General features: G+C 58.9%; 1 protein-coding gene across 1 annotated transcript in view; it reads right to left on the minus strand.

Moving 5' to 3' along the window:
* Positions 1-21,779, minus strand: part of SDK2 (sidekick cell adhesion molecule 2) — a 291,898-nt gene that overhangs the window by 93,076 nt on the left and 177,043 nt on the right. Inside the window, exons 5-12 of the mRNA XM_030888129.2 lie at positions 16,620-16,753; positions 7,679-7,790; positions 7,345-7,535; positions 7,152-7,235; positions 4,630-4,824; positions 3,446-3,562; positions 1,795-1,962; positions 899-1,001 (exon numbers count right to left, since the gene is read on the minus strand). Coding sequence (XP_030743989.2) covers positions 899-1,001; positions 1,795-1,962; positions 3,446-3,562; positions 4,630-4,824; positions 7,152-7,235; positions 7,345-7,535; positions 7,679-7,790; positions 16,620-16,753 — 1,104 coding nt within the window. The remainder of the gene's footprint in view (positions 1-898; positions 1,002-1,794; positions 1,963-3,445; positions 3,563-4,629; positions 4,825-7,151; positions 7,236-7,344; positions 7,536-7,678; positions 7,791-16,619; positions 16,754-21,779) is intronic.

A 21,779-nucleotide genomic window follows, 5' to 3' on the forward strand; every position in this document is an offset into this window, starting at 1 on the left:
TTTAGCAGGACTGCAAGCCAAGCCCACTGTCATTGTGTTGATGCCGACTCACAGTGATCCTATAGGACAGAGCGGACCTAGTGCTTGTGGGTTTCTGAGACCATAACTCTGCTGCAGAGCAGCTAGTGGTTTTGAACTGCTGACCTCATGGTTATTAGCCCAGTGTGTAACCCACTATGCTACCCGTGAAACAGAGAGGCAACCCAGAGGGGATGTTTGCTTTTAGGGGAGCAGTTGGTCCTTGTACTCAGCGAAGACACAGCAGGGGTTGCTGGCTTCCCCTTCTAGCCCCATGCAAGGGTGGTCACTGCAGGTCCCCAGCACAGTCCAGGAGGAGGTGACCTGGGTCACGCTTGTCCTTGAGGTCACCCCAGGGGTCCTGTTCTGGCCCTCAGCCCTGGTACTGCTTGGTAGTCTCTTTCCCATGACCCCTGATGGGCTTGGGGAGCTAGCAGGGGTGTCCGCAACCTCATGCATCTTCCTCCCCCCCCCCGCCGCCCCCCGTTATCCCTCCTCCTTCCCTTTCTCCCCCCAACCCTGGCGAGGCCTCAACTCAACCTCAGGTGGCTCGGGTCCCAGGTAGTTAGTTACCTAGCAACTGCCAGGTTGCATAGCCAACATTCTCTGTGGCCAACAGCAAGGCAGGGATCAGAGCCCACCCAGAGGTGCCTCTCAAGAAAGACCTGGCGATCTACTTCCAACAGGTCAGCCCCCCGAAGCCCCCCAAGGTGCAGCACTCATGCGACATACACAGGAGCACCCTCAGCCTCGGCCCTGCACGCCGCTCTGTGGAGGGCCCCCAGGGTGTGATTTGGCCCTACAGGCAGCATCCACGGTTTATGAAATGCCCAGGGCTGGCCACAAGCTGTCCCTTCCTCGCCCCAGGCAGGGTGAGTACCTGACGGTCACTCTGGGGTCATGGCTCACGCCGCACACCATGGAGGCCTGGGTGCCCTTGATGACGCTCTGGTCCTGGGGGGGCTTGGTGATGCGGGTCCGGGCTGGAAGAGAGCAGGAGGCCTCATGGTTAGAGTGGATGGGGATGGACAGCGGGCTGTGCAGCCTGGCTTGCGGTGAGGGATGGCAGCCCTGAACCCACACGGGCAGGTCTCCAACCTCGGGGGCTCCCCTAGGCCAGTCACTCAGAGCAGAGTGTGCTCTGGTGATTTTGGGCCTGGGAGCCATGTCCTATGGACATCTCCCTGGCTTTCACTCCAGAATGAAAAGACAGAATATGGACACGTGGGGGTGGTGGTGGTGGTGGCTATGGCTACGGCAGGCACATCAGGGTGCAGCCAAGGGCTAGACGCCCCCCACCCCCATCCCAGGTATCCCACCACTCACTGCTCAGGCTCAACAGGTGGTCCCCAGGTATGGGGACCTTGGTCCTAAGAGTCCTGTCCCAGAGTGGAACGGGTTGCAGGTATTTGCAGCCCACCTGGGCCCCCCCACCCCCCATGTCCCTGAGTGGCCTGTTCCAGTCAAGGCGCTTCCTGGCACCTGGCCCCGCCCACCTGATGATGTAGTGTCTGTGGCTGATCCCACGTCTGGGCCACAGAGCCTAAAATATGCACTCTCGGGGGCTTACAGGAAGCACTTGCCCACTCTTGCCTTCCAGTGGGAGGACGGCGCCCACAGCAGGGTCCCGGTCGCCTGACGCAGCCTAAAGGACCCCAGCTGCGGCCTGGCCTCTGTGGCCCACCCTACCCGGATGATCCTGGCTAGACAGACGCCCAGATGTGTCCCCAGCCCTGCAGTGCACAGTGATGACAGGATCACGCCGGACACACTCACCCCAAACAACCAGGTCCGCCGAGGCCTCGTCCACCCCCCGGGAGTTGGTGGCCAAGCAGGTGTAGGTGCCGGCGTCCAGGATGTGTGTGGGGCTGACCAGCAGGCTGCCCGACTCCAGGAGCGTGAATCGGGGCAGCTGGATGGAGCCGCTGGCTAAGATGCGTTCCCCTGGGGCGACATGGGGGGTGTGTGTGTGCTCAGGCTGCAGGAACCCGGAGCTGCCTCGGGGACCCCCAACACCCTTTCAGGAACACTCCTGACACTCTGCCCTGGAGCCCCTGAATACCGGAGACCCCCAACATCCTACCCATGTAGATTCCTTGGACCTCACCCTGATATCCTGTCCTGGAGTCCCCCCAGGCCCCCCCAGAGAGACTGCTGTTACCCCACCCAGAGGACCCTGGAACATCCAACTCAGACAGTCCCTTGACATAACCTAGGCAAATCCATGATACCTCACCCCAGCAGGCCCCCAACATCCAGCCAGATAGCCCCAGACACAACACTGAGCAGCCCCCCCGCCCCCAACTCTTCTATATGTCCAGAGCACACCTCCCACCTGGCCCCTGGCTCTCTTGGAAGCTGGCCTCAGACCAGCTCCTGCTGAAACGCTGGAAGTTTCACTGTGACAGGTGGGCGCAGGCTGAGGCCCAGAGAGCCCTCTGCCTTGGCGACCAGCACAAGGTCACATGGTCACAGAGGGGGCCCAGATCCCCAGATGTCCCCAGCCCCAGCTGCTGTCTGCCCTTCCCGTCTCCTGAGCCGGAGCAGCAGCTGGCACCGGCGGGGGAGGAGCAGACAGTGTGACAGGGTGGTGATGAGCACCTGCCGCAGGAGCCTCTGCAGGGGCACCTTCAGCAAGAGGAGGGGGGCCCGGGTAGGGACATAGCAGCTCTGGGCAGGACGGGACCCCCCTATGCAGTGGGCCAGGGAGGAGGGGCCCTGAGTAAGCTGAGGTGAGCCCAGCAAGCCCTAGGCACTGCTGGCCCGAGGGGGGAGGGCTCCGCGGGGCGTGCCCAGGAGGACCTGGGCTCCCACTTGGGCGTGAGCACCCCACCACTGGATTCCTTACTGAGCACTTAGTAAGTGCTCGGCCAGGCCTCAGGCCAGTGAACATGCGGGGGTGGGGGTGGGGTGGTACTATGATGATAATATCAGTGCACAAGGAAATGGACGGAGGGGTGGGGCAGGAGGCCCAGGGGCAGGGGGAGGTCTGTGGTGAAGGGGCATCCCATGGGAGACTTGGAGATGGAGGGAGTGACTGTGTGGACATGCGTGTCCATATGGGCACACATGGGTGTGCGTGTGTCTACATGAGGAACTGTGAGCATCAGTGTGCAGAGGTGGAGTAGGGGGTGTGTGGGACCCAGCCTACAGGGAAGGGGGACCTGAGCTGGAGGGGCTACCACCACGCAGGACTAGTGGACATCAGGAGCCACCGCCTCCCCACACAGGGCGCTCTCCTCTCGCCATCCTGGCTGTCCCTGTCCCCACTGTACAGAGAGGGAAGCTGGCCATACCGGCATAGATGAGCATGGAGCAGTCCAGGGCCTGGTACCCAGTTCAGAGTGCCCCAGAATTCAGCTCTGGGGACCACCCTAGACTACTACCCAGGCCCCCTGGCCCCCAAAGCCAGGAGCGTCCCACTTACCTTTCTGCCACGTGATGGCCGGCCGGGGTGCCCCTGAGGTCTCACAGGCCAGGACCACCGACATGCCGTCAATCACTGTGCTGTCCAGGGGGCCCCTGGTGATGTTGGGGGCGATGCCTGGAAGCAGAGATAGGGAGGATGCTGAGCCGCACCCTGGGAGGGAACCCCACTGTCATCAGCCCTCCCCTGCCACTCAGCTGGGCACAGGTGCTCTGAGGGGCTCTCAGCCCAGAGATTCCCCAAGAAGGACACCGAGACCCAGGTTGCACCCAGTCTTAGTCCTTAGAAGCCAGGTTCCCCCCCTCCCCCTCCTCAGGTGGATCACAGCCCCCAAGTCATCGGGATTCACCCTCCCCCAACAAGGAGGCTTCTGTGCTTTGGCTTCTTAAAGGAAAAGCGGCTGTGGCTACCGGGAGACCCCCACCCGAAGAGCCCCCTCTCCCCCGGCTGGTGGGGTTATGCTCCTTCACACGGGAACCCCCCCTTGTCTGTGTTCCTGGGGCGGACACCTGGTCTGATGTGAGCCGGAGCGGGGCTGAGAGCGGAGTTAAGGTCACCTCCATCAACAGGGACCGGTGACAAGCCCCTGGGACTCACGGCCAGCCCTTCACACCCGTGGCTGTGGACAACGTGGCCACCAGCACCCCCTCACCCAGGTCCGTGGCTCTGCCACTTGGACCAAAAGACACTGCCATTGAGCCAGAGCCGACTCAGAATGACCCTGTAGAACCGGGCAGACCCGCCCCTGTGGGTTCTGAGATGGTCACTCTTGACGGGAGTAGAGAGCCCCGTCTTTCTCCCATGGAGCAGGCTGGTGGTTTTGAGCTGCTGACCTTGTGACTAGCAGCCCAGTGTGTGACCACTACACTACCTGTCCCAGGCTCTTCTTTCATGGTGACAGCAGCTCTGGGAAGCCCACCAGGCCGGGCAGCTATGACTTGCCCTGAAATAGACTCCAAGGGGTGGGGCGAGGAAAGCCCCCCCACCTTGCAGGACCTGGCTCGTGACTCTGGGCACACGAGTGAGTTTGCTCCGGCTGGCGTGGGGTCATGGGTTGGTGCCCCACCCCCCAAGGCTGCTGGACCCAGCAGGTCCTGGGGTCCCATCTCTGCCAAGGCCCAGGAAGGAAGGAAGCTGTATCCCAGGTGGGTAGGGCTCCCGGCAGGGCAGGGAGGTGGACTTACTGGTGACAGCCAGGTAGGTGGAGGTTTGCACCTCGCCAGCCCCGTTGCGGGCGAAACACTGGAACATGCCCGTGTCGTCCGGCACCAGCCCGCTGATCTGCAGGCCGCCGTCCGCTCGCAGCCGGAAGCGGGATAGCCTCTCCACGTCCACGACGGCCGCGTCCTTGTACCAGGTGATGGAGGGTGGCGGCACCCCTGCAGGGAACACAGGTGAGACCGTGAGCCAGGGCGCACAGGTGGGCTGCCTGCTGCTGCCCCTCTCTGCCTCTGAAGGTGCCCTATCTACACGGGGCTCCTTTGGGAAGCTCCTCTGAGAAGCTGGGACCCACCAGTGTTGGGGGACGAGGAGAATGTCCGCAGGGCGGCTCGGTTCACACTCTGTGGGCTGGAGAAGGAGGGTCTAGACGCTGACCTCTGGACCCAGCATGTGTTCCACGTTTTGTTTGTGACCGTGTTGCAAATACAGGCGCCCGAACATTTGCCGATTCAACTACGGCTCCATGCGAAGCCCAGTGACACGGACTACATTGTCCACACTGGCTCACCAAGCTCCTGCCTCCCTGGCGGAAGTACCCATCGCTGTGGACATCCACGCACTGCCCGCTAAGCCCCCTGGTCACCACGAACAAGTCACCTCTGGCGTCTCACAATCAGTGAGGTCAAGAGATCTCTGACCTGTGGGGACTGACTTGTTCCCGCATGTAGGATGTGTGGTCAGGTGGGACAGTCCCTGGAGAAGGGCGGCGTGCTCGGTAACATGGGAGGGCAGCCACAAGGGGCAAGACTGCCAAGGAGATGGACTGACAGCGGCTGCAACAGGATCAACCGCGGTGAGGAGGGGACAGGGTGGGGCGGAGCTTTGTCCTGCCGAACCGACCCCGCAGTTGAACCTGAGTGAACCTGAGCCCGCAGTTCACTCTGCGGGACATGGCCCAGGCCCACTCAGGTCTGGGGGGCACCAGGCCCTGTGCTGCTCTGGATGGCTGGGGAGGTATCCGGGTGGGGATGGGCCGCGTTCCGTTTACCCACGGACCTGCTGTTCGGCACTGTGGTGGTCTCCACTTCCAGACCACGGTGAAAAGCACTGTGGTGCTAAGTTTTAAAAAAGCAGTCTCTTGACCGGACTGAACTATTGAATTGTGTGATACGTAGAGTCAGTCCCAACAAAACTGGTATTTTATTTTATTTTTAAAGGCAGTGTTTGGCAGAATCTTGCATGGGCCCTGGGGCCCCCAAGTTGGGAATGGTTCCTCTACCCACTTGACCCCTGACCCCTGATGTCTGGCAGCACCCTTGGTTGTGCTGCCTTGCCAGCACCAGCCCGCCCCTGACACACTCTTCCCTGGGCACCCTGGCCAGTCCCCAAGTGCTTCCAGGTGTTTGCTTACGAGTGCCTTCCCTGAACCCTGTTCTAATAGTGCCCCGCCACACAGTGGCCCCCAAGCCTATCTCCTCCCTGACCCTCAGCGCTTCCAGCCCGGACATCACTGCAGTCGGCATCTCCGAGGTCAGAACCTGCCCTGTGAGGGACTGCGGGTTCCTAAGGGCAGTGCGGGTTTTTTTTCCCTACTGGATCATACACCGAGGGGCACCAGATAAGCAAACCATCACTCCCCACTGTTGAGCCGATGCCGACGCGCGGAGACCCTACAGAACAGGGTAGAACTGCCCCTGTGGGTTTCCGAGACTGGAGCTCTTTAGGGGAGTGGAAAAGCCTCGTCTTTCTTCTGTGGAGCGGCTGGCGGTTTCAAACAGCTGACCTTCTAAACCACCAGCAGCTCCGTGGGAGAAAGACTGGGCCTTCTGCTCCCTTCAACAGTGAGGGTCTCAGAAACCCACGGGGGTGGCTGTGCATCAGCGTGGACTCGGTGGCAGGGAGTTTTGGTTTTGGAGTGTCCCTGCTGGCCCCCAGCCCCCAATACAACTCAGACATGGGGGAGGGGCTCAGACTATCTTTGCGGCATGAATGAATGAATGAATGAATGAAGAGGCCTTTGCCTCCTTCCCTGGCAGAGTCTCAGGAAGGCCGTCCACTCGATGGCCATGGGTTTGGTTGTAGGGGCCCCTTCTCTGCAGATCCTGTCTCCTCTCAGCGCTCAGTGGTGCTCCCTATCCAGTCGATCATGGATTGGTCCCATTCAGGCCCTTCCTTCTCCCCTCTACGCTGTCTGCGCGGCCCCCCCCCCCATGAAGGCCCTTCTCCCCTCTCTACCACCCTCGTCACCTTAGTCTGGAAGGTGTCTCTTAGCCTGGCTACCTAGGAACTGTGAGAGATAGGAGAAGCTGATTCTGCAGGGGGTCCGCCAAGGGTGGGTGGGCGGGGAATGCGGAAAGGAGAGAGAGCACAGAGCCCCTGCCCCCCCCAAAGGGCCTCTGGGTCACTAGGTGAGATGCCCTCAACACTGTCCACACCTCTGGAATCAGGGATGGTGTGTGGGTCTGCTGTCACAGGCCTGACGTGACGGCTGACTGGGCCCTGTGTGGCGTGGGATGGGAGGAGGGCCTGCAGGTGGAGGCGTTACCTTTGGCCCGGCAGGGAATGTCCACCACTTTCTCCATCTCGGCCATGACGTGTCGTTCAGGCTCCCTGACAAACTGAGGCGGCTCTGCAGGAGGGAGGTGGGTCTTAGCCATGCACCCGGAGACCCAGCCACCGTGGATGGGGGCCCTGTCCTCAGGGGAGTCCCAGCCACCCTGCCCTCGTGCTGAGCTCACCTAACACAGACAGGTAGGCCCCCCGGACCACGGCGGGGACGCTACTGCTGCGCAGGATGGCCTGGCACTCGTAGTAGCCGGCATCGCCGCCCGAGGGGTTGGGGATGGTGAGCCGGCGGCTGTAGTCGCTGATGCCGGATGACAGGACTGCTCCATCTTTCTTCCAAACGATGTGTAACTTGATCAGGGGCCTGCAGGGGCGAGGGTCCTGAGGAGGCAGCTTCCAGGCCTCTTGGTGCCCTGGCTGACCTCCCACCCCCCCACCACCGGTGAGCCCGCAGGCCAGGGCAGCACCCGAGTCAGGAGCTCTGGCAAGAGGGGCCCCTCTACCCACCTGGCGTTGGCCACGCACTCCAGGGTCACCTCCGAGGTCCCGGCCACCACGCTGGTGTTCTTGGGAGGGATGATGATCGTGGGAGCGATGGGGTCTGCAGGGCCCCCGACATCTGGGGAGAGGGCAGGTGTCAGTGGGAACATAGCTCTGAAACCCCGCTTCTCCCTGGCCCATTAGAGGCGATGTCCCTGGAGACCTGTGTCCCCAGGGACCAGAGCAGCCACAGAGCCGGCGAGCAGTCCCTGGAGAAGGACATCATGTTTGGTAAAGCAGAAGGGCAGCGAGGAAGAGGAAAGGCCTCGACAAGATGGACGGACATACTGGCTGCAACCATGGGCTCAGGCACAGGGGCAGTTCATTGTGAGGATGGTGTTGGACCGGGCAGCGTTGCTGTCCGTTGTGCATAGGATCCCTGTGATTGGAGCCAACTCAATGGCCCTTTACAAAAGCAGCCGTAGAGCCTGGGCCCTCAGCTGCTGACCTGAGACCCTCTCCTCTCGGCTCTGCCGATGCAGCATTGGATGGATGACCAGGGACAGGTCGCTGGGGATGCTGCTGACCCCCAAGCCCTTGCCCTGCTCCTCAGGAAATGAAATCAAGCACACACTCCCTTGCAGCCCCGCTCTGTTTTATTGCCTTCAAATCCGTCACCCTGCCTGGATTTATCCCGCTTACGTTGGCACTGCTGGCCTCTTCTGTCACCATGCAAGCTCCGGGGATGGATAAAACCAGAGACTACCCCGGACACCAGCCGGCCAACTCTCTCCCCCGGAACAGGGCAGATCTGTGGTCTTTACAGAAGAGGGTAGGCAGGCCTTTCTTCCACAGAGGCTGGGGGTGGGACCAGACCTCTAACCTCTACGTGAGCAGTGAAGGGCCAAGCGTGGGTACATCCAAACCCAGTCCTGCCGAGTGGATCCCGACTCTCAGCGACCTCACAGAACTGAGCAGAGTGCCCCTCTAGGGTTTCCCAGGCTGTCAATCTTCATAGGAGTGGCTGGTGGGCTTGAACACCTGATCTTTCCAGTTAGCAGCTGAGCACGTGATCACTGGTCTCCCTAGGGCTCCTTCGTGCCGCCCCCCCCTCCCCCCCAGCACCCGGGACAGGTCAGACCACTCTCCGGTTTCCGAGGCTGTGCGTTATTACGGTGCAAACTGCCATACCTTCCTCCTGTGGAGCAACTGGTGGCCTCAAACCTCCAACCTTCCAGTTAGCATTCTGATGCAAAACCCACTGTGCCCTTGTCACTAGGGATCCCTCTGGGTCCCCTGTACTCCATACTCGCTGCCGTCCAGCAACTCTGACTCACCTCACGCACTCCCCTTGAGTCGTGGTGCCCACTCCTTAGGACAGGGTAGAACTGCCCCTGAGGGCTTCTAAGGCAAACTCTCTGCGGGAGTAGAAAGCCTCGTCTTTCTCCCATAGAGCAACGGCTGGTTTGAACTGCTGACCTTGTGGTTAGCAGCACAACAGGTACCTGCTATGCCACCAAGGATCCTCCAGGATTCCCGAGAGACCCCCCCAGAGGAGCCCTGGTGGTGTAGTGGTTACCCGTTGGGCTGCTAACTACAAGGTCAGCAGTTTGAGACCACCAGCTGCTCTGAGGGAGAATAAAGAGTCCCGGTCTCGGGAAGTCACGGGGGGGTGGGGGGGGGCGGTACTATCCTGTCCTACAGGGTCACTATGGGTCACCATCAACTGGATGGCAGAGTTGAGAGGCTTTCCCAAATCGGCGGTCATCTGGGAATGGGCTCTGATCTGATCTGGAAGGAGGGGTCTGCAGACGGCCTCCAGGTCCTCCTGGAGCAGGCTGGGTCTTAAACCCAGTAGGACTGACGTCCGTCCGTGAAGAGTTCAAACCCAGGCATTGACACAGGGGAGGGGCCAGGTGAAGGCAGAGGCAGAGGTGGGCGGTTGCAGCCCCAAGGCAAGGAGGCGCCTCCCCCAGAGCCTTCAGAGGGCATGCGGCCCTGCCCACACCTGGACTCCTCCTCTGCAGAACCATCCTGGAAGCCACCCTGTCTGTGGCCGCAGGAAGGCCTCCGTGGGTGGTGGGCACCTCCCTCCTTGTGCACAGTTCGTCTCCAGCACCAGGAACAGCTCCGACAAGCGCAGGGGCTCAGATCGGTTTGCTAAGTGAACGGGGGGGGGGGGGCAGCCTGGAGCCCTCCCTGTGCTGCCCCCAGTGGCGCGGAGGGGAATGACGAGCGGCCGGGGCGCACCTGCCAGGTGTCCTGGGGATGCTTGGGGTTCTTGGTTTATTTCCACGCGCCGGGGTGGGGGTTCTCTGCATCGCCCGGCCAAGTCCGCCCGTGCCATTTCCAACAGTGCGTGTGCACTTAGTGTCCCTGCGTCGCATCGGGGCTCATGCTCATATTTCAAAACTTTTTTTTTTTGGAAAGAGGACGCGGTTCCGTTTCATGCAGGTGGCGAGTAGTAAATGAATGCACAATCTCTATTTACAAAGCCGGGACCCTTTCCTTTTGTGGACGGGACCCTTCCCGGATTGAGTATGAGGAGTGAGGGTCATGGGTGACAAGGTGGTCGGTAGCCACTGTGGGGCACGGTAGGTAGTGGCCTGTGGGGGAAGTGATGGTCCCAGAGGTTAACGCTTTGTGTAGGTTCACCAGGCCGTCCATCGGAGCCCAGCGATCGCCTCTGCTTCCCTGGTCCGCCGCCCACCTTCCCGCTTGGGCCACTCATTCATGCTCTTGGGCGAGCGGAGCCTCCTTTTCCATTTTCCTGTTCTTTTCCTTCGTGCGTGGCTTCCCCGCAGGAGCTGGGGACTGGCCTGGCTGCTTCCATTTCCTGCATCGTCTGGGGTCTTCCGCTTCCCCCTCCTGAGCCAGGGACCTCTAAATGGAGTCTGGAGAAGGGGGTGCGGGGGGTGGGTGGGTGGGTGGGTTTGTGGCTTTGCTGGTCCTGGCTCCTCAGTCAGCCAATCCCAGAGATGCTCAAGCGTGGGGAAGGTTTGGGATTCTTCCTCCTCGTTTGCAGGGGGTGAGATATAGGGTTCCCCACCCCCCACCATTTTCACCTGAGGACAGGACCTCCCTCGGGGCCTCACACCAGGGCCCTAGCCCCCAGGGTCCCAGTGTCCCAAGGGGGAAAGGCATTGGCTCGGCTTTCAGGTGTGTGGTGGTGAGTGAGGACACGCTTCCTTCTGGAGCTTTCTCTGCAGATTTCGGCTCTGATTTCGACTCTGCAGCTGCCACCTGCTCGGACCCCCGGCCTCCGTGTCAAACTTGCATCACGCTCAGGCACACGTGTAAGAGCGCATGGCTTACAATCAGGCAAGGTGTGCGCCACGGCTGTATCCGCCCACCACGCTGATTCAGTCTGCCTGCTGAGCAGATCGTCCGAGAAGCTGGATTACGTGGAGAAGAACAAGGTGCCAGGGTCAGAGGAGGGCACCTCGCAGGTGGCTCCACCTTGCTTGCTGAAAGCGAGGAGGACTTGGAACACTTGCCGATGAAGAAAGATCACGAGGGCGGCCTTCGGGGTGGATTCCGACTCAATGCGAAGGGACCCAAACCCTCACACCTGGACCCGCCAGGTAATATTAAAAATCGGAGGGCACAAAAAGAAGCGGTCAAGGATTTCATCTGGCTTGGCTCTACCATCAATGCTCATGGAAGCTGCAGTCAAGAAAGGACGTACCCATTTCCAGTGGGTCAATGCGTGGCACAAGACCTCTTAAAAGTGCTGACGAACAAAGAGGTCACTTTGAGGACTAAGGTGCACCCAACCCAAACCATGGCATCTATTTGTCACTGGTTGGGAGTCCATACACATCACACCTCACCCCCTAGTTCACTCACGTCTGGGAGCGTTGTGCGCATGTGAAAGCTGTTGGGCTCAGACTAAGGAAGACCCAAGAGGGATCTGTGCATTTGCACTGTCATGCTCGTGATAATGCTGGAAGGACCCTGGGCGGCCCAGAGGCAAGCACGTCCGTCTTGGAAAACGTACAGCCGGAATGCTCCTTACAAGGGAGGATGGCGAGGCTTTGTCTCACGTACTGTGGACGTGTGGCCAGGAGAGACCTGTCCCTGGAGAAGGACATCCTGCTTGGTCACGTAGAGGGGCAGCAGGGGGAAAAAAGGAAGATGCTCAAGGAGGCCGATGGACACAGTGGCTGCAACCATGAGCGCGGACATTGGGACAAGCGTGAGGCTGGCCCAGGACCTGGCAGTGTTTTGTTCTGTGAGTTAGACCTGGCTGGACGGCACCTGACAACAACACGGCGCCCTTCGCAGGTAATAGTGGAGCGTCAGCATCATTTCCCTCTGCACTGACGAACCAGGGATAAAAAAGGAAAGGAAAAGGTCAGGTGACTGGCTTCATGGCAGTGGTCTGGTTGAGAACCTGTAATATCTTCGAGGCTCGGGTGAAACAAAATCCACCACTAATCCTGGCAGCTCAGGTAGACAATTTTCGAAACTCTGGGCGCTTCCAGACAAGGCCAGGTCTGGCTGCATGTGGGTCAGCATGAGCCTGGGATGGGTAGAGAATCCAAGAGTCTCTGTGCACCTACTCTGTGGCTCCTGGAAATAAAACCCCAGTACTTGTCTTCTCACAACAAATCTATCCACTTGGTCCCTTTCCAGAAGGTTCTGCACTCTGATTGATGCGGCTCTGGGTGGCAGCAACAGGGCAACCTTTATAGGGCCGGGAAGGGCATGCGGAGCCCAGGACCTTGGCCCCGAGCCACTTGGGGAGCCAGCCCAGCCAGCCCTCAGATTGGACGCCGGGCCTGGTTGGAGAAGGCCCAGCAGAGAATGAGAATAAAATGAACAGAATGAAGTACAAGGAAGGGGAAAGAAAGGGGGAATATAAAGCAAAATAATTGCACCTATATAAAAGGCTCATGTAGGTCTCGTAAAACGTGATCGGATTGAAAGCTGCTGATATAGCTGAATCCATAAAAGTGTGCTCTAAATTGTTTATTACACACCGGGCTGTGCAGGTACCACGGCCCAGATTAATGGGGCTTGCGGCGGAGATAGACACTTAGAACCCCAGGCGGGGGCTGACTGGGTAAACAGGGCCTGCGGAGGGAGAGCGGGAGGGAAGGTGGGGCCCAGGTGGAGGAGGAGGATCCAACGCCTGGTGTGTGCACAGTGGGGCAGGAGGAAGAGCCATGAGGGATGAGGGGGGAGGAAAGCTTGGGAGACAGGCATGCCGGATGGGTCAGTGGGCATGGAGGCTGGGAAGGGCCGGAGACAGTGCAGGCAGGTGACAGGGTGAGAAGCTGAGATCGTGACCCTGAGCAGGAGGAAGTGGGAGCCGGATTGTGGGTGCCTGCCAGTGGGGCAGCACCCAAAACACGTGGGTTCCCACCGAGACCGAGGGGCTCTGAGCCTCCCAGGTGCATGGAGGCTCCTGGCTGGGGTAGGGAGCCACAAGGTCAAAGGTTTGAGTCTGCCAGGGGTACCTTGGCAACAAGGCGAGGAAACCAGCCAGCCCTGCGGTGGTTCCATGCTGGACTGCTAACCACAAGGTCAGCAGTTCAAAGCCACCAGCCGGTCTGCAGGAGAAAGACGAGGCTGTCTACTCCAGCAAAGAGTGGCAGTCGGGGAAACCCACAGGGGCAGTTCTACCCTGTCTTAGAGGGTGGCTGTGAGTCCAGATGGACTCTGGGGCAGTGAGTCAACCCCATGCCAGTCTGAGAAGCCCACAGGGGCAGTTCTTCATGCAGTGAGTCAGCCTCACGGAGCACAGTTGCACCTGACACACCAGGGGGCGCTGTGAGCAGGTGGCAGGGTTTCAGTGACCCTGGCCTTGCCTGGCTGATGAGTGAGCAGACGGACATCTCTGCCTTGACCTCCTCCTCTGTCAAACAGGGACAAGAAGAGCTCGCTGTCTCTCGCGGTCTTGGAGGCTGCTGCAGAGAGCCAGTGGGGGCCACACGGATGTGGGACGAACGGATGGCGCTGGGACATGAGCCTCTCTCACTTGTACTTGTGCCTCTCGAAGTCTGGGGACCCCACATAAATACCACGTCACGCGGGGCTCCCTGCCAGGCCCTGGGGGCCAGAGGAGACCCCTAGCGAGTGGTGGCCCTCAAGGGGGTCTGTCAAAATCCCACTCCAAGCTCGAGCTGGGAGGAGGGGCCTCCTGACCTGGAGGAGGGTGGGTGGAAAGAAGCACAGGGACCCCCAGCAAGGGACAGAGGCTGGTCCAGCTGTCCAGGGATGGTTTTGAGACCAGCCCCACTGCACGTTGCTGGATGCCGGGCTCTGGGTCCTCCCGTCACCTTATTTGGTCTTGTTAACTCCTGCTTACCACAGGCGTCCACACAGAGGGGGAAACTGAGGCACAGGGTTCATGAGACTTCTCAAGCTCTGTCCAGGCTGTCTGCTCTCCTGTTACCCCCCCGCCCTGCCTTGTCCTGATACACCCCACAGGTCCGGCACAGGCCAAGCATGCCCTTTGGTTTACCGGGATTTGATTCAAATGCATTCAGACATTGACATTCAAACCTGGAGCCTCCGTGCAGTTGCAGGAGTACTTTCAGATGAGCGTGGGGGGGCTATTCACACAGGCAACGAACCCGCTTCTTCCACTCCGGGTCAGGTGCAATCTAAATCCAGATCACGCGGCCAGTGGAAATTCCCCATCTGAAGGCTGACATGCACGCTGGTTTCAAAGGCTCCGCTTGGACACAACCCACCGCTAGGGCCCCACTAGGATTTCCTCTATCGATTCTGGGTTAACACGGTAACATTTTGGGTTAAATAAATTATGACTCAAATGAATTTCACTTATTTCCATTTACTCCTTTACAGCAGTGCGGCTCCTGGAAAATTCACAACGACTTCAGTGGCTTGGGTGGTATTTCTGCTGGTGGCGGAGCCCCGAGCCTTGGGGGCATCTGGGCCACCTTCTCAGATGTTTCTGGAGCTTCGATGGCCCCTGTGGGTCACACCTGGGCTGGGGGATGACATCGGAGGTCCCTGGCCTTGCTCTTTCTGCCCTGGGGGGGCTACTGAGTGGCTGGCACGTCCTTGAAGGAGGAGAGAGGATTGAGGGAGGGGGAGCAGGAAGGGGTGAGGCAAACTAGGGGGAGGAGCTGGAGCCAGAGGTGGGGAAGTGGCAACTGGGCCCCCTAAATTGGCAGGCAGGCACATGGGCAGGCCAGGGGCTATGTCAATGTCAAGAGCAGGGTTTTGAAGCTCAGTCTCTTTGGGGGAGGGCGGGATGGAGGGGGGTAGAGCTTAGCTAAAAATCAGCAGAGCCGGCTCCTACACTTAGAAAACACTGCATGAGGCAGGAGGGACAGCCTGGGGGGTGGAGGGTGCAGGTAGGGGAGAGACCAGGCGAGGGTTCAGGGGGTTGAGCTACAAGAGAGCGTGGCCATCATCAGGGGCCCCTGAGTGGACTCTGACTCGCAGGGACCCAGTGCACGACAGGACAAAGCACCACCTGGTCCTGCGCCGTCCTCCCAGTTGTTGGGTTGAGCTCATTGTGACTGACCATTCGGGGGTCTCCTTCACTGCCGACCTGCTTTCCCAAGCACGGCCCCCTTCCCCAGGGCCTGGTCTCTCCTGACAACGTGTCCAAGGTCCGTGAGGTGGGGTCTCGCCACCTGGCTTCTAAGGAGCGTTTTGCCCAGGCTCCTTCCAAGGCAGATGCGTGTTTTTTGGCAGTCCGGGTACTTTCAGTCTCTTTCATCAGTACCGTCCTTCAGAAGCATTGGTTCTTCTGAGCTCTTCCATGTTCAACCCCCAGCATCCCCATGCAGGTGAGGGGACCGGGGTGGGGTGGGGAGGGGAGAGTGATGGGAGAGAAGGTGGGCTCCACGCCGGCGGGGAAGGTCTTCAACTTCAGATCTGTCCCGGGTAAACTGAGTTGCCTTAGAAGGGGTCTGTCGGGCCTGGGCTGGGTTTCTCTGATGCCCCCTCTTTGCCTTTGGCGGTGGTGGAACTGGCACCGGGTTTGGGCGTGGCATGTCCCCTGCCTGTCTGCCCCCGCGTGTTGCTGTCGGTGGGCATGCATCTGCGCACCCACAGGTGATGGATGAGGCTGGCTTTGGTGCAGGAGCTGTGCAGATGTGAGGGGCGTGCACATCTGGCTAGCCACGCTCGTGACTGCACTGCTGCTGTAGGAGGCTCGCCTGGGCCCTCCTATTCCCATTCCCTGCTCAGGGGTGCTTCCAGGGGTGGGGGTGAGGCACCACACCCATCCCTGAGTCCCGGATGTGAGACTGGGGAGAGCCACACCAGCGAGAACCCACGTCCCCAGCACTGCCGTCCAGTGGGCCAGAAACGTGGTGGAACCAGCTGTGCTGGACTGACACTGTTTTGCCAGAGGAGGGGGCCTTTATTTCTTATCCTCTGCTGCTGGGGGCCCTCCTGGGGAGACCCAGGCCCCTCTCTTTCAGGGGCAGGGCTCTAAGGATGGGCATTTTGGGGAATACTCAGAGTCAGTGAGGAGTCTCTGGGTGACACAAACGGTTAGGTACTCGGCTGCTCACCGAAAGGTCGGTGGCTTGGATCTGCCCCCAAGTGCCGACGGGGACAGGCCTGGCCATCTGCCTCTGAGAGCTCAGCCTGGGAAACCCGGCGGGCACTTCTCCCCGGCATGCACGAACCACACAGACTGGGCGATGACCCGTGTGGGCTTTGCTGTTATGTCGGTCCATGCCAGCTGAGCCGGGCACTTGGTGTCACACTCAGGGGCTTCCGGCCTCCTGAGTGTCTGTCCTGCCACCATCTGAGCCCCTGCCACCGCGCGCGCATGCATAGGCACCCCCCCACCCCCAATCCCAGGTCCCATGGGCCCCTCCCTCGGCCCAGCTGCTTCCTCCTCTCCAGACCTCCTCCTCCTCCTCCTTGGGTGATGCGTCCCAGTCCCCCACCTTTCCATCTTCCCAAGGATCCCCTGGAGTGCCGTTCCAGATTTCAGACCCACTGCTGCTCCCGCCCCTTTACTTACTCTCCACAGCAAGAGTGACCGGCTGGCTGGTCTTGTTGTCCCCGTTCTTGTCATTCACAGCCTGCACGTAGTAGCGGCCCGCATCCGGAGCCACGCTGGACAGGATGACAAGCGTGTTGTCCAGCGTGATGGCTCTGTGAAGAGAGGAGAGGGCCCGGTGACGGGGCCTCAGGGGCTCCGAGGATGAGCCTCCCCCTTCCTCCTGGAGAGGGGCCTGCACCCCCTACCCCCGCCCCAAGCCACCTCCCATTTAAACACATGGCTTGCAGCCCCATCCGTGGTCAGTTTGCAGACCCCTGCCAACAGGCTGCCAGCATTGAGGGTCAGAGCCTCGGACACGGATTCACGTCCAAAGGTCCCCACAAGTGTCTACGTGACAGCCCTCTGACTCCTCCCAGAGTGGGCTCGGGGCCTGTCCTTTCTCCCAGGCCACCCCACCCGACTCCCTACCCCATGTGCGGACCGTGGCGAGGTGCTCATGAAATGATAGCAGGCATGATGGGTAAACACATGAGCGTGCGGAAGAGCAGGATCGCTCGAGAACTGGGGCTTCTGCCCCAATGCCGGATTGGTTCAGGAGGGGGAGGCGGGTCCGCAGTAGAATTCTCGCCCTCCAAGCCAGAGACGCAGGCGTGAGCTGCCTCCCATCTGTCCTGCTGGGGTGCTGGGTGCTGCCGAGGTGCTGGAGTGCTGAACAGGTTTCAGCAGGGCCCCCAGACTGAGGCAGAGTGGGAAGAAAGGCCTGGGGATCTACTTCTGGAATTCCGTCCACGAAGACCCCGAGGCCCCCTCCATCCCTGAGCACGCACAGTGGGGGTGGTGCAGGGCTGGGCAGTGTGTCCTGGTGCACGGCGCCCCCTCAGTCAGCAGCTGGCTTGATGGCAGCTCTCAACATCGGCTTCTGCATCTGTGCAGCCCAATCCCATCTCCCGCAGCCCCTTCCCTGGCCACTGCTGCCATCTCGCCGAGGCCAGCTGACAAGGCTGGGAGCAGCCAGGCAGGTAAGCAGGGGAGTCTGGCTGGCTGCCACTAGCCAGACCCCGATGCTGGCATCCTACCACTTAGCCCTTCCAGAGTCCAAGTCCCTGGGGGGCATGGTGGAGCTCGTCCATGCCAGGAGTGGGTCCCTGTCAGCCATGGTGGCACGGTCTACAAGTGTTGCCCACCGGGCCCCCGCCCATCCCCGCCTCTCGCCGATTCTCCCAAAGACAAACGTATACAGGAGATTGTCAAGTCTCTCTCCCATTTTAATGTGATGCGCCCAAGACAGCTGTTAACCATCCTTAATGTTAGTTTAACAAGGACAAATCCAGTTGAATTCTTTTCAAATTTTCCCATTAGGTGAACGTTCCAGTTGGAAACAGCCTCTCAAATAAACATCCGTTAATGCTTCTGCAGCCGGCGTGCTCCCCCTGTTGCCGCTCCTCCTCACACGCCCAGCCTCTGACCTGCCACGGGCCCTGGGAGGTGCGGAGGCACCCCCACCACCACCTCCCACCCCACTGCACCCAAGCCAGGCCCGGCTGTTACATTTTTAGCTCCCAAGGAACCCTGATGGAATGGTGGTTAAGCACATGGCTGTTATCCGATAGGCTAGCAGTTCAACCCCCGCGTCTGCTCCTTGGGGGGAAAACGAGGCCGTCTACTCCCACCAGTGTTCCAGGCAGCCGCTGCCAACGGATTGGCCTGCAAGATCTTGTCCTTGATGCCAGGGAATGTGAGAGAGCTCAGAGAGGGAAGGAGGCATGGGGCCGGGGGCTCCCCTGCCAGTCTCAGCTCCCGAGTGGCAGAGTACTGCCTCCCATAGCGAAAGCCCAGCTGTCCACACTCCTCCGGCTTCATGGCTCGGCCTGCTAACAGGCTTCCACCCCAGTGCTTCACTCCTCTCTGTCCCGTGTCCCTTACTCGGTGGCAGTCCACGTCCCTGACCCTTGAAGTTGAGTTTTGCCATAAGGCTGGATCTGGCCAAGGGGAGGTTAGCAGAGGCTTGAACAATGTCTCTTCCTGGCTTCTCTCTTTCCTCTGCAGTGACCAGGAGGACAAGACAGGAGGAGCAGAGCGGAGTCAGTCTGGTCGTCCCGGATCAGACAGTAGCCAGCAGACAGACCCCTGACAAGTGAGCTAATCCAGCCAAGACCACACGAGCCGCCTGGCCCAGCTCAGCCAAGAGTATTCACGAACACTTAGAGCACTCTTGGGGACCGGATGTGCTGTTTCACTTTGTGACACAACATTCCCGTGGTTGCCAGCAGCAACCGATTATATATATATATTTACATATTATATGTATTTACATATTATATATATTTATATATACACACATATAGGAGGGCAGGAGTTCTCAACCTTGGATTCATTCAAAGAACATTAAAAAACCCTGGTGTTCAGCTCACCCCATTTCTATGTGTGTGTGTGTGTGTGGTATGTCCCAAGGCAGAGTCTATTTTAAAGGCCCCCTAGAGCATCTCATCAGGTAACTAATATGACAATCCCTCGATCAGGACCGAAAACCAAAGTCACCACACAACAGGCAACCACGAAACCAAATCAGTTGCCGCCAAGTCAGCGGCGACGGCTGACACCCCTGCGGGTGCCCGCGTAGAACCGCCACCCACAGGGTATTCAGCGGCTGTGGTCTGTCGGAAGCAGGCCACCAGGCCTTTCTTCCACGGTGCCCCTGGGTAGACGAGAACCTCCAACCTCGTAGTGAGCAGTTCATCCTGTTAACCATCTACACCACCCAGGGATCCCATCCCAGGATCGGTGTTGCTGTGCTTGTTAGGTGTCGACACCCTACGCACAACCAGAGGAAACCCCACCGGGTCTTGCATTCCCCCTACCAAGTCTTGTTATGTTCAGCCCATCGCTGCCATTCGGGGGTCTTCCTATGTTTCACCGCCACTCTATTTTACCAAGCGTGGAGCCCTTCTCCGGGGACTGGTCTCTCCTGATAACATGTCCAAAGGACGCGCGCCAAAGTCTCACCATCCTCACTCCCGAAGCTCCTCACACTCGGGCTGCACGTCACTCTCCTGGCAGCTCACAGTGCGTTCAATATTCCTGGCCAATGCTTCCTTCAAAGGCATCCATTATTTTTCCGTCTTTATCCATCGTCCTGCCTTTTGAGGCACTTGAAAAGACCACGGTGTGGTCGGGCCCGTCTCAGTCCTCCGAGTGACACCTCTGCTTTCTTAATCCTTTAGAGGGATCTTCTGCAGGAGGTGTGGCCAAAGCAACACTCTGCCATTTGATTTCTCGACTGCTGCTTCCACGGGTGTGGACTACGATCCAAGCTAGGTGAGATCCGCGACAGTGTCAGTCTTCTCTCCATTTAGTACGATGTTGTTCGTTGGTCCCTTTGGGAGGATTAGTGTTGTCTTTGAAGCAGTGCCCAGGTGGTGCAGCAGGTTAAGCACCAGGCTCGTCACCTAAAGTCGGCAGTTCAAATCCACCAGTCCCCCCCATGAGCGAAAAATGAGGCTGTCTGCTCCTGTAAAGCCTTACAGCCTTAGGAACCACAGGGAGTCGTTCTCTGTCCTACAGACTTGCTAAGAGTCAGCAATTGATTTTTGAAACCATTATGATATAATCCATACAGAAGTCATCGAGCTTCACCAGTAGGTGCTTCCAGTCTTCCCCACTGTCTCCAAGTAAGGAGGTGTCATCCATGTACTGCAGGTTGCTGTGTTAGTCTGGTGGACTAGAGAAACAAACTCATAGATACCCATATGTGTATAAGAAAGAGCTTTATATACGAGAGCACTTGAATACTGAGAAAACATCCCAGCCCAGTCCAGATCAAGTCCGTAAGTCCGAAATCAGCCCATCTGTCTGATACCAATCTATAGAGTCCTCTTCAGACTCACGAGACACATGCAATGATGCCAAATGCAGGGAGATCACAGGCCAGGGGGTGGAGTGTCTTGTGGATCCAGTGGCGGTAGAGGCATCTCAGCTCTGGCAGAGGCCTTCACAGGGCTCCTCCAGCTCCAGAGCTCTAGAACAGCTCCATGTGTCTTCCCAGCAAGCATGTCTTGCAGGCTGCGAGTGTGTGTCCTACATCCAGCAAACTCTTTCTCTCTACAGAGCCTCCAAAGGAGGTCATCAAGCTGCCACCTGATTGACAGGCCCAACTCCACTCTTTCATTCTTCAGTCTCAAACTGACAACAGATGATGTAACTACCGCAGGTGCTAAGGGGCCTTCTTCCGATCCTGATGCTGTGTTTGGTGTTCTTCACATCACCCAGCCTTTCGGGTTATTTTCTCTGCACGCAGATGGAGTCGAGATGGTGGAAGACCATAACCCGAGGCACGCCTGCCCAGATGGTAAACCACAGTGTCCCCTCGTTCCGGTCACACAACGGCCTCTTGGTCTATGTACAGGTTCCACGTGAGCACAACACAGGGCTCTGGAGTTTCCATTCTTTTCTCTGCTCTCCATCGCTATGATCCATGCAGCCGAGTGCCTTGGCACAGTCTACAACACCGGTAAGCGTCTTTCTAGCGTTCACGGCTTACCACCAAGATCCGCCTGATGTCCGTACGATCCCTCGTTTCCTATCGCTGCTGAATCTGCCTTGGATTTCTGGCAGCTCCCTGTCCATGGGCTGCTGTCACCTTCAACAGCTTTTGTTTGTGTGCAATACTAATGAAATGGCTCAATGATTTCCACATTTCGTTGGGCCACCTCTCCTTGGAAAGGGCACAGGGATGCATCTCTTCCGGTCTGCTGGCCAGGCAGCTGTCTTGTAGATTTCTTGGCATGAACAACGTGTGCCATGTCAGCACAGCATCAGCTTGTGGGAGCATTTCAATTGGCATCCCACCAACTCCCACAGGCCTGCTCTGGCTAATGCAGCTCAGACCTCCTTCATTACCACTGGGTCTTGATCATATGCTACCTCTTGAAAGGATTGAATGTTGGTTGACCAATTCTTTTTGGTCCACTCACTGTCATCTTCTTCTGAAGCCCCGAAACCAGCGCTAGTGCCTCACAAATGAAGGTACTTTGTCTGCTTGTGTCTTTGTGTCTCTTGTCCCACACAGAACTAGGACCCTGACCCTCTCTCTCATCCCACATAGAACAAGGACCCCGACCTTCTCATCCCTTATGGATTGAGGAAGCTGACCCTCTCATCCCATATAGAATGAGGACCCTG

Source organism: Echinops telfairi, unplaced genomic scaffold (assembly GCF_000313985.2).
Source record: "Echinops telfairi isolate 266 unplaced genomic scaffold, ASM31398v2 ScPeMD7_7458;HRSCAF=8496, whole genome shotgun sequence".
In the NCBI taxonomy this organism is placed as follows: domain Eukaryota; kingdom Metazoa; phylum Chordata; class Mammalia; order Afrosoricida; family Tenrecidae; genus Echinops; species Echinops telfairi.